This window comes from Bufo bufo, chromosome 6 (assembly GCF_905171765.1).
Source record: "Bufo bufo chromosome 6, aBufBuf1.1, whole genome shotgun sequence".
Taxonomy (NCBI): Eukaryota; Metazoa; Chordata; class Amphibia; order Anura; family Bufonidae; genus Bufo; species Bufo bufo.
In genome coordinates, this window is record NC_053394.1 from 405,286,437 (window position 1) to 405,303,787 (window position 17,351).

Sequence of the window (17,351 nt, forward strand, 5' to 3'; positions counted from 1 at the left end):
TGCACACTCTTGGCATTCTCTTGATGAGCTTCAAGAGGTAGTCCCCTGAAATGGTCTTCCAACAGTCTTGAAGGAGTTCCCAGAGATGCTTAGCACTTGTTGGCCCTTTTGCCTTCACTCTGCGGTCCAGCTTACCCCAAACCATCTGGCGCAGCACCCCATCACTCTCCTTCATGGTCAAATAGCCCTTACTTTCAAAGTTTTCCCAATTTTTTGGCTGACTGACTGACCATTTCTTAAAGTAATGATGGCCACTCGTTTTTCTTTACTTAGCTGCTTTTTTCTTGCCATAATACAAATTCTAACAGTCTATTCAGTAGGACTATCAGCTGTGTATCCACCTGACTTCTCCTCAACGCCACTGATGGTCCCAACCCCATTTATAAGGCAAGAAATCCCACTTATTAAACCTGACAGGGCACACCTGTGAAGTGAAAACCATTTCAGGGGACTACCTCTTGAAGCTCATCAAGAGAATGCCAAGAGTGTGCAAAGCAGTAATCAAAGCAAAAGGTGGCTACTTTGAAGAACCTAGAATATGACATATTTTCAGTTGTTTCACACTTGTTTGTTATGTATATAATTCCACATGTGTTAATTCATAGTTTTGATGCCTTCAGTGTGAATCTACAATTTTCATAGTCATGAAAATAAAGAAAACTCTTTGAATGAGAAGGTGTGTCCAAACTTTTGGTCTGTACTGTATATCTGGAACGCAAAGCATTCCACAGAATAGGATCCAGCAAGGGCGGAAGCAGGCACACCCAGCCTTAGGTCCTCACTCCCTGGCTGACAGCTTTCCCTATTCTACACAATTGTTCTTTTTTCATTGTACACAATTCTTCATTCTAGCCTTTCTCCTCAATGTCCTAAAGGTGGGTGCACATTCCGTTTTTGACATCTGTTAAACACCACGCTTTCGTGTCCTGCAGAGTCTGGTAAAAAATATGTTTTTCGTATAAGCTAAACGGATGGCTAAAACGTACAGAGCCTTACAGTAGAATAGCAGCTTGATTTTGACTGAACAGTGTCCCTATGATCGTTTTTCTGTCAGACACTGCAAGATCTGTCCAATCTTATTCACAGCCAAACATCGAATGATGTTCTGCAAGTGCTCCTCCTTGCCTGCTGCAGCACTGATTGGCTCATCCAGGCATGCCATCCCTCACCACTTCCTCTTAGGGTCATGAGAGCATCCTTCTACCTCCCTAGTGATTTTTCCTAATAAGCTTCGGTTGTGGATACCTGATGAAATTGGAAAAACCCTCCCGACAATGTCTCTTTCTTATTGTAGATGTTTAATATATGTCTAAAGTAAATATAGTTGGCACACGACCCCGGGGAGACCATTGCATTTTTAACCCATTAGTGACATAACCAATTTTAGCCTTAAGGATCAGTAACATCTTCCCCCTCTGTGTTCCAGCAGTCATAACTCTTTAATTTTTACTTCTAAAATTTTTTCATGATTTTGCAGGATGAGTTGTGAGAACATGTAATGTATTAAATAACTTTTATTATTTTATTCTTAGGGGGACAGATAAAAACAGCAATTTTATCATTACTTTGTTAGTACAAATATGATAATGCCAAATTTATATGTAGATTTTTCTTTCTTCCTGCAGCCAGCTCCCTAGCTACCCCCCTCCCCACCAGATGGAGGAGGGGAGGTATGCTTTAACCCCTCATATCTCAGAATTGGTAACAGCTAGAGATATGGGCCTTTCAAATAAGACCAGAATAATAGTATGATCTCCACTATATCAGAAAATATAGCTGTTAGAAATCGGATTTGCAGTAAATGTAGCTGAAAGTGTAGAATTTAGGTTTCACTGTTTTCCCTCCCAATCCGATTTTGAGATGTAGTAGAGATAATACTGTGATGCTGGTCTTGTTTGAAAGCTTGGAATGCCAGTTTTCAAACAAGATAAGTCCCATATCCTAAAGCCACCCTCCCATCCCCCACCACCTTGCTGTCTAAGCTCTGTTCAGGCTGAACTGTTAAGTCCTTTTCTCAAACACCAAAGTAGAGTTGAGGCACTTAAGTGGTTAAAATTGTTTCCTTGTTTGACTTCTTTCATCTAACAAGATTTGACTTCTTTTTAAAACAATAGTCATGTTCTGAACATTATAATGATTTCTCCCCTGTATGAATTCTCTGATGTCTAACAAGATGTGATTTATCGGTAAAACATTTGCTACATTCTGAACATGAAAATGGCTTCTCTCCTGTGTGAATTCGCTCATGTTTAACAAGATGTGATTTATCTGTAAAACATTTTCCACATTCTGAACATGAAAATGGTTTCTCCCCTGTGTGAATTCTCTGATGTGTAACAAGATGCGATTTATTTTTAAAACATTTTCTACATTCTGAACACGAAAATGGCTTCTCCCCTGTGTGAATTCTCTTATGTATAACAAGATCTGATTTCTGGTTAAAACATTTCCCACATTCTAAACAGGAAAATGGTTTCTCTCCTGTGTGAGTTCTCTCATGTTTAACAAGATCTGATTTCTGGATAAACCTTTTTCCACATTCTGGACAGGAAAATGGCTTCTCTCCTGTGTGTGTTCTCTCATGTTTAACAAGATGTGATTTATAGTTAAAACATTTCCCACATTCTGAACAGGAAAATGGCTTCACCTCTGTGTGAATTATCTGGTGTGTAACAAGAGCTGATTTAACATATTTGCCACATGAATATAAAAATGCATTATTCTCTGTGTGAGTTCTTTGATGTTGAACACTACTTCTGTGATTTTTATTTAGCTTAACAGCGTGTGATGAATCAGAAGATTGGACTCGAGCCAAAGTATCAGATGAAGGATATTTGTTGTGGCTGATGGAGGCTACATCTGGGATAATGGCATGCTTTTCATAGGTATCTTGCTTGGTGCCACGATCATCTACTTTAAAATCTGAAGATATCAAATGTTCCTCTGTGCTCCTGGTACAGTCATCTGCCAATAATAAATTTGATTTCTATTCACTTTAAATAATATAACCTTAACATTATATTTCAAAAATTCCATACAAATTACAAGGCATGGAGCAAAATTCTATTTTCACACACTGATGGCTACATGAACAGAGAATGGCAGAAGAGATTAGGGTTTTATTGTGCTGTGACATCACAGGGGATGGCTATCTGCTGATTGGCTGGCTGCAAGGCATTATGGGTGATCTTGCATTCCCGGGCTTCTTACTTTCACTTTGTAAAATGAGCAGCAGCCATTTTAAGAAAAAATCAGATTCGTTCTCAATTTTGATTTGTGGTGAATCAAATTTTTCCTAAACTTCGAATTGAATTCCACTTTCGATGCTTCAATTCACAACATTCACTTTAATGTCCCAATTAATGTGCACATGACTGTAATTATTGGACACAGTGTTATCTGCTGATAATGTAGCTGCTCTTTCGGTAAAATGCAGATAATTCTGTTAAATAAGTTGGATTAGCAGACACTAATCGATTATTAATAATGGTTGCACTTTATGTGTAATATACCGGACGGTTCTAAAACATTTTTACAGGAATAATAAAAGTTTAATTTTCATGCAAGACAAAAGTTAGAGGAGAATTATTTTTCGGATACTGGATGGAGTCTATAGGTGGCTGAGCTAAAGAAATCTTGTTACTGACTATGCATTAAAACTTAACTTTTATTACATACCGAATACCGTATTTTTCGCCCTATAAGACCCCCCCCCCCCCCCCCCTAAAAATGGGGGAAAAATAGCAGTGTGTCTTATGGGGCGAATGCTGCGACTGTCCGGTGAATATGCTGAGAGGGAGGAGGGGCTGGGGGCCGGCATCTGTTTCTGTAATGGCAGCGGGGCTCGGTGCAGTCACTGTATTCTACTACACTGGGCCCCGCTCTCTGTAGTATACGGTAATCATATCTAACTTGTGGGTATTGTTAAAGTATTCCAATCATCTCAAATCTAGCGCTGTACTACTTACAACTAACTTCTTGGCAGTCAGGAGGCCGGGCGGGCTGGCAATCGTAGCTCACTGCGCCTGCGCCGCCCACTTTATGAATGGCGCAGGCGCAGTGAGCTACGCTACGAGCGCCCACCCGGCCTCCTGACTGCCAAGAAGTTAGTTGTAAGTAGTACAGCACTAGATTTGAGATGATTGGAATACTTTAACAATACCCACAAGTTAGATATGATTACCGTATACTACAGAGAGCGGGGCCCGATTTAGTAGAATACAGTGATTGCACCGGGCCCCGCTGCTATTACAGAAATAGATGCCGGCCCCCATTCACTACACAGGGACACTTATGGGGGATCTGTGGATGACACATAAGATGCTATATATGTGTCATCCTAAGATGCCCCCATAACAGTGCCATCCACAGATGCCCCCATAACAGTGCCATCCACAGATCCCCCATAATAGTGTCATCCACAGACCACCATTACGGTAGTTCAAAACCTACCAAAAGCACACCTTTTGGTTCAAATTTTTTCTTTTCTTATTTTCCTCCTCAAAAACCCAGGTGCGTCTTATGGGCAGGTGCGTCTTATAGGGCGAAAAATACGGTACATCACAGAGGCCGCGATAGACGGACACTGGAGGAGAATAATACCTCACACATTCTCACGTACATGTATGTGTTCTGATTGGGCGGGTGCAGGAGCTGCGCCTACTCGATCAGCGGCATGGGTCCGGCTGTTACTGACTTACTTCTATATCCGCTGGCATCGCTGAAAGAGCCGATGCCGGCATATTAAGCCTTCAGGTGCCGTGGTCAATGCTAACTAAAGCACGTGCGGGTTTTGCAGGGGGAGGGGGCTGCCTCTCTGACCCCATTGCCCTCCCCCAACGCTGTGGTGACAGGGGGCTGATGGTTGCTTTGGCAGCCCAGATGGTTTACACAGGCATCGGAGCCTGATAGCTACAGATGCCTAGAAGACCCAGTCCCAAGCTGGGTCTCCTAGGCAACTGTCAGTGTATTAAAATGTCACAAAATAGCAATTTTTGTCACCTTGCCAAACAAAAAGTGTAATATTGAGCGATCAAAAAGGCGTATGCATCCCAACATGGTACCAATGAAAACGTCACAACATCCCGCAAAAAAACAAAAGCATCTGTAATGACCTGCTCTGACAGACAACAGACACAATGTATCATTTTGTGTAAGATGTTCTTGTGGTGCATGCGGTCCACCCCGGCATCCTCCATTGTACGCATTTTTTGCTGGGGATTGCCATTGTCTGCGAACCGCATGCGTAGGAATTGCTCCCCCGGTTATAGACACGCTACAGTGTCTGGGTTTGAGGCATTTTCACCCGTTTAGGCAACTTTTTTCAGTGAGTTTTTTACTTTATGTGTATGGACTGTGGCACTTCATTTTGTTGGTAACATTCTTTTGCACCTAAAAGCTTCTGTGTCACATGGTCTGTTGTGGGTGCGGCTCACAGCTTTATCCGACCTCACAATGCATTGGTGATACCACTATGGAGGCATGTGAGAGCCTGGCTGCGAGTTGGTTTCTAGCAGGGTTCAGACCCTGTTCACACACCACGGGCAGTTGAGTTGTAGGACCCCATGCGTGCTGAGACACCGTGACGTGGTGCATGAGGGGCTCCGATATGTTCCTGACTGGACGATATTGGCAAAGTTCTCAGCTTTTAACATCGGCCTGAGGAATTAGCTAGTATTGTCATTTGCGTATCATTTTGGTGCATTTTTTGCAGTGATTTCTTTAGCTCAGGCCTAATTTTGTAGTATATTTCATATACCCTGGACCCTTTTTGAGGCTATTTTGGTAATCGCAAATACAGAACTGCTCAGCTATAAAACCGCTCTGTACATCCAATAATTCTATATGCTGCCATGTCACGCCATGACTATCTTCACAACGTGCTCCCTGAACTGTCTACAAGGGGATCATTAAACAGCCACCATGAGATATTTTGGGGCGACATATAGTAAGATTGGTCAGAGTCCCAGGGGGCGATGGGGGATAGCACTAAAGTCTTTATCAGGAGAGGGTGAGCAGAACACCACAGCAAGCTGTCACTGACCACTGGGGATTCTTTCCTGTGATTACCTCCTTACTCCAGGACATTGTGAGATCTTTACTGACAGACAGTCGGCTGCTAATGATCAGTGGTGGATCTTTTCATTCCCCCTGTTTATTCTGCCCCGGTGGTGGCTCTGCCATAAGGCTCTTCTTAACTCCCAAAAATTCTAAAGTGTAAGTAAATCCTCTAAGTACTGCGAAAAGAGGGTTCATAGAAGTTAGAAAAAAATGTGATAAACCCAAACTACTGATCAATACTCTGCAGGACCCCATGTAGTATGAAGAACTGTGTGCAAGTAAAGCGAACCTGTCAGAAAGTATGTGCCCCCCAAACTGCCACTAGTACCTGACAGTGGAATGAGTAATCAGTATCCAGTGAATGAGTAGAATCTGTGAGTCTTTATGTTTTATTTAGTGGTTACTACTCACCTGGGTGGTTATCTGTAGGAATGTCTTCTATACTCTGCTCATCACCCCTCACATCTGTCTCTGTAACATATATAATGTTCAGATCTTTACCCGGATTCACAAGCTGTGAAAGAAATATTGTAAAAGTCATCAGACGGTTGGAGAAGTTGTGTGGAATGTTTTATGTGATGAGAAAGATCAGTAATTAACATAAAGACCAGTGATGAGATGACAGCAGTTATCCGTGTCTACAGCCGCCCTCTCCTGCCAGTTGGTATATCCACTGCCTTGCTCACGAGCTTCATAGCTTCAGGACTTCAGCAGACTGGCCCCACAGGCATCCCTGTATCCCTGCCCAGTGGTCCCAGCTGCAGAAGTAATGCGGATCCTCACACAGGCCGAGGACTGCTTCCTGCCAAAAATGGCTGTCGATGCCAGTAGGGTATGTGCACTCACTCTCGGTCTCTAAAATGGCCAGCACGTACACCCTAATCTTTCCAGCCCGAGTATTAGATACTAGTGCACTAGTTTCCTGCAAAGATCAGCCATTAGCTTGCCTGTGGACCAACTTCTGGATTTGACCCTTCACTGCCTGACCTGACCCCTTGCCTGATCTCCAGTATGATCCCTGAGCTGCCTGCCCTGACAATGGACTATTTATCAAATTGCACATACTTTGCCTGTCCTGACCTCAGCCTGTCTACGACTACGGTTCTGTCTGATCCCTTGATGCTCCGCATCGGTGTCTCTTGATCCCCATGGGTCAGTAGTCACTTACACAGAAAATACTTTAAGACGTAGCAGTCTGGTGATTCCCCTGCAGCAGAGTCCAGAACCCGGTACAGGGGTTAAATGGTGAAGACCAGTGCATCCACTTAGATAACACCGTCAGGAGTACCCCCAAGTCAAACCCGTTCAAGAGACATAGCAGATCCACATCCTCTTTATAAATCCAACCTGTTGGTTTCTTATTACAACCAGAAGTCTCCATAACCAGAAAATTGTGAGAAGATCCAGACAACATGTAATGTCTACGGTCAGCTGTAATCCTGCCATCTCCACCATTCTCATTATAGAAGGATAAAACATATAATACTAGTGGATAAAACAAGACTGAACACAAGATCTTCACAGCCTTCTAAAGATCATGGGGGACATTTCATGAGACCTTATCTCCATCTACCTGATCATCCTGTGGGACATTGTGATGTTCTTCTGAACCATCCTGAGGAAGAAGAGGACTGGGACATCTCTCTGGTGTTCTTCTCTCTTCCTTAACTGTAGGAAACACATCCAGTGACTGAATTCATTCCTTACATACAGATAATGAGAGGGCATGTGTATTTAGTCATGTCTATTACCTGGGGATGTGAGAGGCCGGTGATCCTCCATCATGACGTCCTTGTCTCCATCTACCTGATCATCCTGTAGGACATTGTGATGTTCTTCTGAACCATCCTGTGGAAGAAGAGGGCTGGGACATCTCCTCTCTTCCTTAACTGCAGGAAACACATCCAGTGACTGAATTCATTCCTTACATACAGATGAGAGGACGTGTGTATTTAGTCATGTGTATTACCTGGTGATGTGAGGGGCCCGTGATCCTCCATCATGACGTCCTTGTACAGATCTTTGTGTCCTTCTAAATACTCCCACTCCTCCATGGAGAAATAGACGGTGACATCCTGACACCTTACAGGAACCTGACAACACAATGATACAGTCATCACCCAGATCCCTTCATAGCGTTCCTGTATAATGTCCCAGCATTCCCAGCAGTGTCACCTCTCCAGTCAGCAGCTCAATCATCTTGTTGGTGAGCTCTAGGATCTTCTTTCTATTTATTTCCTCATGTATCAGGGGGTGAGGTGGAGGCCCCGTGATCGGGCTCAGGGTTCTTCCCCATCCTTCAGACACAGGGTCCTGACAGTGCCCACTAGAGGTCTTCTTCACTACTGTGTAGTCCTGGTTATGGAGAGACACAGTAATAAATATAAGACCATATATTTCCAGAGTCCCTCACCTCTCCAGTCATGTCCATCTGTTAGTAACATAGATAAGATGATGTAATGTGACATCATCAGAATCTCTCACCTCTCCAGTAAGCCGGAAGAGGATCTCTAGGGTGAGATTTATTATACTCTCCACCATCTTGTCCCTGTCCCTATCCATCCTTGATGGGTCAGTCAGGAGAAGGATCTTATATAGAACATCTCCACTGAGCAGATCCTATATTGTAGGAACCTGAATGGAGAGAAGATGTAAAAATCATACAAAACCCCATGTAACACTCTAATCTAATACATTACAATTCAATATAATACATTACAAATTCAGTATATACCTGTAATAAGGCCTTGTACAGGCTTAGGCCTATTACTACTAAGAAACGTCTTACCCGATCACAATGAAGGCACCCCAGCTCTCAGGTGCCATGGTCACATTCGACCACAGCTTCTGAGGGGTTCAATGTCTGTGATCTGCGTTATCCTCAGACATTAGCCCTGGGTGTCTGCTGTTCAGGTCAGCGTGTCAGCCCACCCCATACAACCCCTTAATGCGTAGGATGTACAGATATGCCCTATAGCATTAAAGGGAATCTGTCATCAAGATTCTGGACTATTATCTGAGGTAATACATGAATAGTGCTGCATATAGAAGGAGCCCAGATCCCCATTTTTAATTTCCTACTGCCACTCCAGACCACACCCAAGACCCCGCGATTTTCCTTTCGTGCATTTTCTTTTTTTGCTCCCCATGTTCCTGGAGGCATAATTTTTTTATTTTTCCGATCACCTAGCCATATGAGGGTTTGTTTTTGGCAAGACAAGTAGTATTTACTAACTAGGGATGTCCCGATACCGATACCAGTATCGGAGCCGATACCGGACATTTGCACGAGTACTTGTACTCGTGCAAATGTCGCCGATACCACGGCCGATACCTCATGGCCCAGATCAGCGGTGGCGGAGGCGTGTCCCATCTTCATCCGGGCGGCGGTTGCAGCGGCGTGTCCCATCTTCTCTTCCGGTCGGCGGTGGCGCTGCTCCCAGCTGATCAGCGTGGGGATGGCAGTGGATATTATACACCTGGGGACGTGCTGACTCGGCAGCGGCAGGAGGAGGCCGCCTCTGGCTGGGGTTCTGGATATTATCCTCAGGGAACTGCAAGAAGCTGGGCTGGAGGTGGAGAGATGGCAGGAGCTGCCGGAGCCCAGGTACTGCAGTCCATTCTTATGTTCGCCAGCCACATCTGATTCTGAGAAAGCTGTGTGACAGCCAATATGGCCGCCTCTCATAAGCAGAGCCATCCAGAGCAGAAGTGGGAGGAGCTGGCATTGAGAACTTCAGGGAAAGTGGGTGACAACCCCTGTGACTGCTGTGATGCTGGCTGCTGTGGTTGTCACCAAGGATCTCCTACCAGACTGGGAGCACTCCTACAGTCTGTGACTACTCAGTCGCCTTCATTATGCTGGCCATTAAAGGGGTTGTCACAGATTTATGCCGGAAATATGTAATGAAGTAAAGAATATCGGAGAGAGGTCACGTGGCTGTACTCTGTGCATCTGCATGGGAAGGATTACATCAGGCCAGTTGGGTATGATGCATGAAATGGAGAAGAAATCCAGTTAATTTCTCTCCATTTCATGTTAAAACAGACAAACAGTGAATAATAAAATAAGGTAGAAATTAATTTTTGAAGTTATTACCCGAAGTCTCGCGAGACTTCGTGAAGTAATAACTTCAGCTCATCTGAGCCAATACATTCTAATACTGTACGAAGTTTTATGCGAAAATGAATGAAAGAGACTTGTTTGAAATGTTTGTGCAAGAGAGTTAAGCATGGTCTATCAAAGTTATTTTGGAATTCTGATTTATTGCAGATCTGGGAATTGGCTTCCAAGGTCTGTAGTAATAATAGATAAACAAAATATAAATTTTAACCCTTAGGCCTCTTTCACATGATCAATACGAATTGTGTCAGGGTGCGTTCAGTGAAACTCGCCCCATTTTGCAAGCAAATTCTGTCAGTTTTGTCTGCAACTGCGTAAAGCGTTTCCGTTTTATCCACGCGGGTGCAATCAGTTTTGATGCGTTTTTCATTCGCTCGAAAAAAATCTGTGATTGTAAGCCAAAACCAGGATTGGAGACGGCACAGAGATAAGGTATAAGGGAAAGATCTGCACCTGTTCTTGTGTTTAGAGCCGCACCTGGTTTTGGCTCAAAATCACTGATGGAAATCACTGACCATACACTGATGTGTGAGTGAGGCATTACAAGTAACATCTTCTAGCAACCATCAGGGAAAAACACATTTTATCCGGATTCAGTCAGTGTTCTGTCAGTGATTTTTAACCAGGTGCGGATCAAACACAGAACAGGTGCAGATCTTTCCATTATACCTTATGTCTGTGGAGGCTCCAATCCTGGTTTTGGCTCACAATCACTTAAAGAAATCACTAACTAGGGATGAGCAAACTTGTGTTTCAAGTTCGGCGTGCAAGGTTCGGGTTATCTAAGAATTCCGTTGGATTCCGCTACCACGGACAATAAGTTATGGTCCGTGGTAGAGGAATCTATTACGGAATTCTTAGATAACCCGAACCCTGCACGCTGAACTTGAAACACAAGTTCGCTCATCCCTATCACTGACCAAAACACTGATGTGTGAATGAGGTTCATATGATTTTATTAAATATAATAATATTAAAGTATATATATAGGGATGTAATGTCCTTTTTGCAAGTATAGTATATACAAAGATTAGAAAACTTACATTACCGATTGAGTTCACATCATCTGACAGCGACACATCGAAGCAGTCTTGGTCGGTAGAATATTTCACCTCCTTCCTTAGGTAAACTTTAAAAGCTAAGGCCAAGTTCACACTACAGTTATTTGGTCACGTGTTTCCATCAGTTATTGTGAGAGATCTGCACCTGTTCTGTGTTTTCAATCCGCACCTGGTTTTGGCTCATTATAACTGACCAAATAACTGTAGGGAAAAAAAAAAAAAGGATACATATTAGGTATCGCCGCGTCCGTATCGACCGGCTCTATATACATATCACATGACCTAACCCCTCAAATAAACACAGTAAAAAAATAAAAATAAAAACTGTGCTAAATAAACCATTTTTTTGTCACCTTACATCACAAAAAGTACAACAGCAAGCGATCAAAAAGGCGTTTGCCCACCAAAACGGTACCAATCTAACCGTCACCTCATCCCGCAAAAAATGAGCCCCTACCTGAGACAATCGCCCAAAAAATAAAAAAAACTATGGCTCAGAATATGGAGACACTAAAACATCATATTTATTAATTTTTTTTAAAGCTGTTATTGTGTAAAACTTACATAAATAAAAATAAAGTATACATATTTGGTATCGCCGCGTTCATATCGACCGGCTCTATAAACATATCACATGACCTAACCCCTCAGATAAACACAGTAAAAAATTTAAAATAAAAACTGTGCTAAATAAACAATTTTTTGTCACTTTACATCACAAAAAGTGTAATAGCAAGCGATCAAAAAGTCATATGCACCCCAAAAAGTGCCAATCAAACTGTCATCTCATCCCGCAAAAAATGAGACCCTACCTAAGATAATCGCCCAAAAACTGAAAACATTATGGCTCTCAGACTATGGAGACACTAAAACATGATTTTTTTTGCTTCAAAAATGAAATCATTGTGTAAAACTTACATAAATAAAAAAAAGTATACATATTAGGTATCGCCGCGTCCGTAACAACCTGCTCTATAAAAATATCACATGATCTAACCTGTCAGATGAATGCTGTAAATAACAAAAAATAAAAACGGTGCCAAAACAGCTTTCTTGTTATCTTGCCTAACAAAAAGTGTAATATAGAGCAACCAAAAATCATATGCACCCTAAACTAGTACCACCAAAACTTCCACCCTATCCCGTAGTTTCTAAAATGGGGCCTTTTTTTTTGGAGTTTCTACTCTAGGGGTGCATCAGGGGGGCTTCAAATGGGACATGGTGTAAAAAAAAACTGTCTAGCAAAATCTGCCTTCCAAAAACCGTATGGCATTTCTTTCCTTCTGCGCCCTGCCGTGTGCCCGTACAGCTGTTTACGACCACATATGGCGTGTTTCTGTAAACTACAGAATCAGGGCCATAAATATTGAGTTTGGTTTGGCTGTTAACCCTTGCTTTGTTACTGGGAAAAATGAATTAAAATTGAAAATTTAGCAAAAAATTGAAATTCAGAAATTTCATCTCCATTAGCCAATAACTCTTGTGGAACACCTAAAGGGTTAACGACGTTTGTAAAATCTGTTTTGAATACCTTGAGGGGTGTAGTTTCTTAGATGGGGTCACTTTTATGGAGTTTCTACTCTAGGGGTGCATTAGGGGGGCTTCAAATGGGACATGGTGTCAAAAAAAACTGACCAGCAAAACCTGCCTTCCAAAAACCGTATGGCATTTCTTTCCTTCTGCGCCCTGCCGTGTGCCCTTACAGTAGTTTACGACCACATATGGGGCGTTTCTGTAAACTACAGAATCAGGGCCATAAATATTGAGTTTGGTTTGGCTGTTAACCCTTGCTTTGTAACTGGAAAAAAAAATATTAAAATGGAAAATCTGCCAAAAAAGTGAAATTTTGAAATTGTATCTCTATTTTCCATTAATTCTTTTTTTTAAATAATTCTTTATTTATAATGAGCATTAAAATTGTACGCTTTATGCGTGAATGTGGTATACAAAGTAAGTGGATACTATTTTCCATTAATTCTTGTGGAACACCTAAAGGGTTAACAAAGTTTGTAAAATCAGTTTTGAATACCTTGAGGGGTGTAGTTTATAGAATGGGGTCATTTTTGGGCGGTTTCTATTATGTAAGCCTCGCAAAGTGACTTCAGACCTGAACTGGTGCCTAAAAATTGGGTTTTTGAAAATTTCTGAAAAATTTCAAGATTTGCTTCTAAACTTCTAAGCCTTGTAACATCCCCAAAAAATAAAATATCATTCCCAAAATGATCCAAACATGAAGTAGACATATGGGGAATGTAAAGTAATAACTATTTTTGCAGGTATTACTATGTATTATAGAAGTAGAGAAATTGAAACTTGGAAATTTGGTATTTTTTTACAAATTTTTGGTAAATTTGGTATTTTTTTATAAATAAAAATGAATTTTTTTTTTACTTCATTTTACCAGTGTCATGAATTACAATATGTGACGAAAAAACAATCTCAGAATGGCCTGGATAAGTCAAAGCGTTTTAAAGTTATCACCACTTAAAGTACACTGGTCAGATTTGCAAAAAATGGCGAAGTCCGTAAGGTGAAATAGGGCCGAGTCCTTAAGGGGTTAATATTATTATATTTAATAAAATCATATGAACCTCAGCAGTTAAGAGTGTCTCTTTAAAGATCCAAATCTGAAGTCTTGATGTTATCAGCAAAACATCCTGCCAAAGAAAGGGCTATATAGGAGCTTTGCTATGACAGGCCACGGAGCCTGCAGAAGTCCCAAGGCTGCTAAAGCAATCGAGTGGCTCCCTAGTTCTCGGCACAGAGCTAAAATTAGAAACCAAGCAACTTCAGGAAGATCTCACCCTGGAAGAGCTTTTGGTAAGATGGAGGCAATCAGCGGCTTATTGGGTGCGGTCCTCTAAGCATGCTGACACACTGTAACGGAGGCAGTGAGGTCCAGAAGGGCTGGGACCATCACTATGATGGTGTAAGGGGCCAGAGGTGTACACAGGAGCGGGACCCACCTCAGGTCTATGTGGCCCCTGATATAACTCCATCTCACAGTATAGAAATAACTCCGCTATATAGCACATAGATAACGGATCAATGCAGGATAAAAGTCCCTCCGCTGTACACTACAGAGAGAATCCTCCCAGGAGGTCTGTGCTCGGAGGACCCCTTTAGTGACCAGGCGGTGACTCTAGATCAGAGAGCTGGTAGTGAAGGGGTTAATGGCCCCTCTGCCCCAGTAATCCTGACAGACAATGGCGGTGACGGTGACACTGACACATACCTGCACTGCTGGACACAATGGCTACGTCTAGAATGTAGCCCCGCCCCCAAATTATCCTAATAACTAATGTTCTCCGCCATACAACCTTCACTCTACACCTCTCCTTAAGGGCTCTTGCACAGGACCATATTTATTTTGCGGTCCGCAAAAAATACGGATGACACCGGTCTGCATTCCGTATTTTGCTGAACAGCTGAACCCTAATAGAACAGTCCTATCCTTGTCCGTAATGCGGACAATGATAGGACATGTTCTATTTTTTTGCCGGACGGGCATACAGACATATGGAAACATAATGCACACAGAGTAACTTCCGTTTTCTTGCGGACCCACTGAAATTAATGGTTCTGCATACGGTCCGCAAAAAAAAAGTAACGGACACGGAAAGAAAATACATTTGTGTGCATGAGCCCTATTTCTAACACAGGAGAGACCACGCAGAACGACTAGAAGAAGCCACAGTTGCCAGAACACAGACTTACCTAAAGGCTACTTATCACCACCACTTAGCTCAGAATCACATGACCTCATCAGCTGTCCTAAACCTCTCAGGAGCCCATACATTCTTTGTATTAGTGCACTACATGTATGAGGGAAGGGAGAGACTAGTGGGCTAAAGGACCTTTCATGAAGTCATGACCATGTGACCATATGTGGGAGGAGTCATACTCCAAGGTGTGTCGCTAGAGGAGGTAAAGGACCTGTGATGATGTCATGACCATGTGCTCATATGTAGGAGGAGTCAGGAGATCACATGACCAGGTGTTGCTGTGCTGGTTGTCATTGGAGCTGAATGTCCCATCAGTATTTGTGTATGTAGCAGAGCTGTCTCTGTGTGATGTGTATGTAGCAGAGCTGTCTCTGTGTGATGTGTATGTAGCGGAGCTGTCTCTGTGTGATGTGTATGTAGCGGAGCTGTCTCTGTGTGATGTGTATGTAGCGGAGCTGTCTCTGTGTGATGTGTATGTAGCTGAGCTGTCTCTGTGTGATGTGTATGTAGCAGAGCTGTCTCTGTGTGATGTGTATGTAGCGGAGCTGTCTCTGTGTGATGTGTATGTAGCGGAGCTGTCTCTGTGTGATGTGTGTGTAGCAGAGCTGTCTCTGTGTGATGTGTATGTAGCAGAGCTGTCTCTGTGTGATGTGTATGTAGCAGAGCTGTCTCTGTGTGATGTGTATGTAGCAGAGCTGTCTCTGTGTGATGTGTATGTAGCGGAGCTGTCTCTGTGTGATGTGTATGTAGCGGAGCTGTCTCTGTGTGATGTGTATGTAGCAGAGCTGTCTCTGTGTGATGTGTATGTAGCGGAGCTGTCTCTGTGTGACGTGTATGTAGCGGAGCTGTCTCTGTGTGACGTGTATGTAGCAGAGCTGTCTCTGTGTGACGTGTATGTAGCGGAGCTGTCTCTGTGTGATGTGTATGTAGCAGAGCTGTCTCTGTGTGATGTGTATGTAGCAGAGCTGTCTCTGTGTGATGTGTATGTAGCAGAGCTGTCTCTGTGTGATGTGTATGTAGCAGAGCTGTCTCTGTGTGATGTGTATGTAGCGGAGCTGTGTCTGTGTGATGTGTATGTAGCGGAGCTGTCTCTGTGTGATGTGTATGTAGCAGAGCTGTCTCTGTGTGATGTGTATGTAGCGGAGCTCTCTGTGTGATGTGTATGTAGCAGAGCTGTCTCTGTGTGATGTGTATGTAGCGGAGCTGTCTCTATGTGATGTGTATGTAGCGGAGCTGTCTCTGTGTGATGTGTATGTAGCAGAGCTGTCTCTGTGTGATGTGTATGTAGCAGAGCTGTCTCTGTGATGTGTATGTAGCAGAGCTGTCTCTGTGTGATGTGAATGTAGCAGAGCTGTCTCTGTGTGATGTGTATGTAGAGGAGCTGTCTCTGTGTGATGTGTATGTAGCGGAGCTGTCTCTGTGTGATGTGTATGTAGCAGAGCTGTCTCTATGTGATGTGTATGTAGCGGAGCTGTCTCTGTGTGATGTGTATGTAGCGGAGCTGTCTCTGTGTGACGTGTATGTAGCGGAGCTGTCTCTGTGTGACGTGTATGTAGCAGAGCTGTCTCTGTGTGATGTGTATGTAGCAGAGCTGTCTCTGTGTGATGTGTATGTAGCGGAGCTGTCTCTATGTGATGTGTATGTAGCGGAGCTGTCTCTGTGTGACGTATAGTGGAGGCCAGTCACTTTGGGATCTAGTGTAGAAGTGGTTAATAGTTTTGGTCAGCCCGTGTTATCCTTCAAAACAAACAGGGGAAAAATAAAATGGCATTGACTGAAATATGGGGAATATTAAAAGCAGAAAAAGAAAAAATAATTAAATTCCCAATTTTTCCAAACTTTTGGGAAATTTGGGATTATTTTTTTTTTCAAATAAAGCTGAAATATATCAACTCAAATTTACCATGTCATGAAATACAATGTGTCACAAGAAAACAATTTCAGAATGGCTTGGATCAGTAAAAGTGTTCCAAAATTATTACCACTAAGGCTGGGTTCACACTTGCGGCAGAGAATTCCGGCCGGCAGTTCTGACAAATGCATTGAAATACCGGATCCGTCTCTCTGGTGTCATCCGGAAAAACTGATCCGGTATTTATTTTTTTCACAGATTTAAAGGTCTGCGCATGCGCGGACCGGAAGAACGGATCTGTTTTGCCGGAATGCTTTCAAGGAAATTAATGCCGGATCCGGCATTCCAGCAAGTGTTCAGGATTTTTGGCCGGAGCGAAAACTGCAGCATGCTGAGGTAATTTCTCCGGCAAAAAAAAACGTAAGAGGGACTGAACTGATGCTCACTAAACAGAATGCTCCCCATTCAGAATGCATTAGGATAAAACTGATCAGTTTTTTTCCGGTATTGAGCCGGAATATCGGAAAAGA

The 17,351-nt window shown here is 42.8% G+C and overlaps 1 protein-coding gene across 1 annotated transcript in view; it reads right to left on the reverse strand.

The window, feature by feature from the left end:
- Positions 1 to 2,410: 2,410 nt before the first annotated feature.
- LOC121004503 (oocyte zinc finger protein XlCOF6.1-like) overlaps positions 2,411 to 17,351 on the reverse strand; it is a gene marked incomplete at its 3' end in the record, with an annotated part of 28,187 nt that continues 13,246 nt past the window's right edge. The window contains exon 4 of the mRNA XM_040436766.1: positions 2,411 to 2,615. Within this exon, the coding sequence (XP_040292700.1) occupies positions 2,411 to 2,615 (205 nt within the window). The remainder of the gene's footprint in view (positions 2,616 to 17,351) is intronic.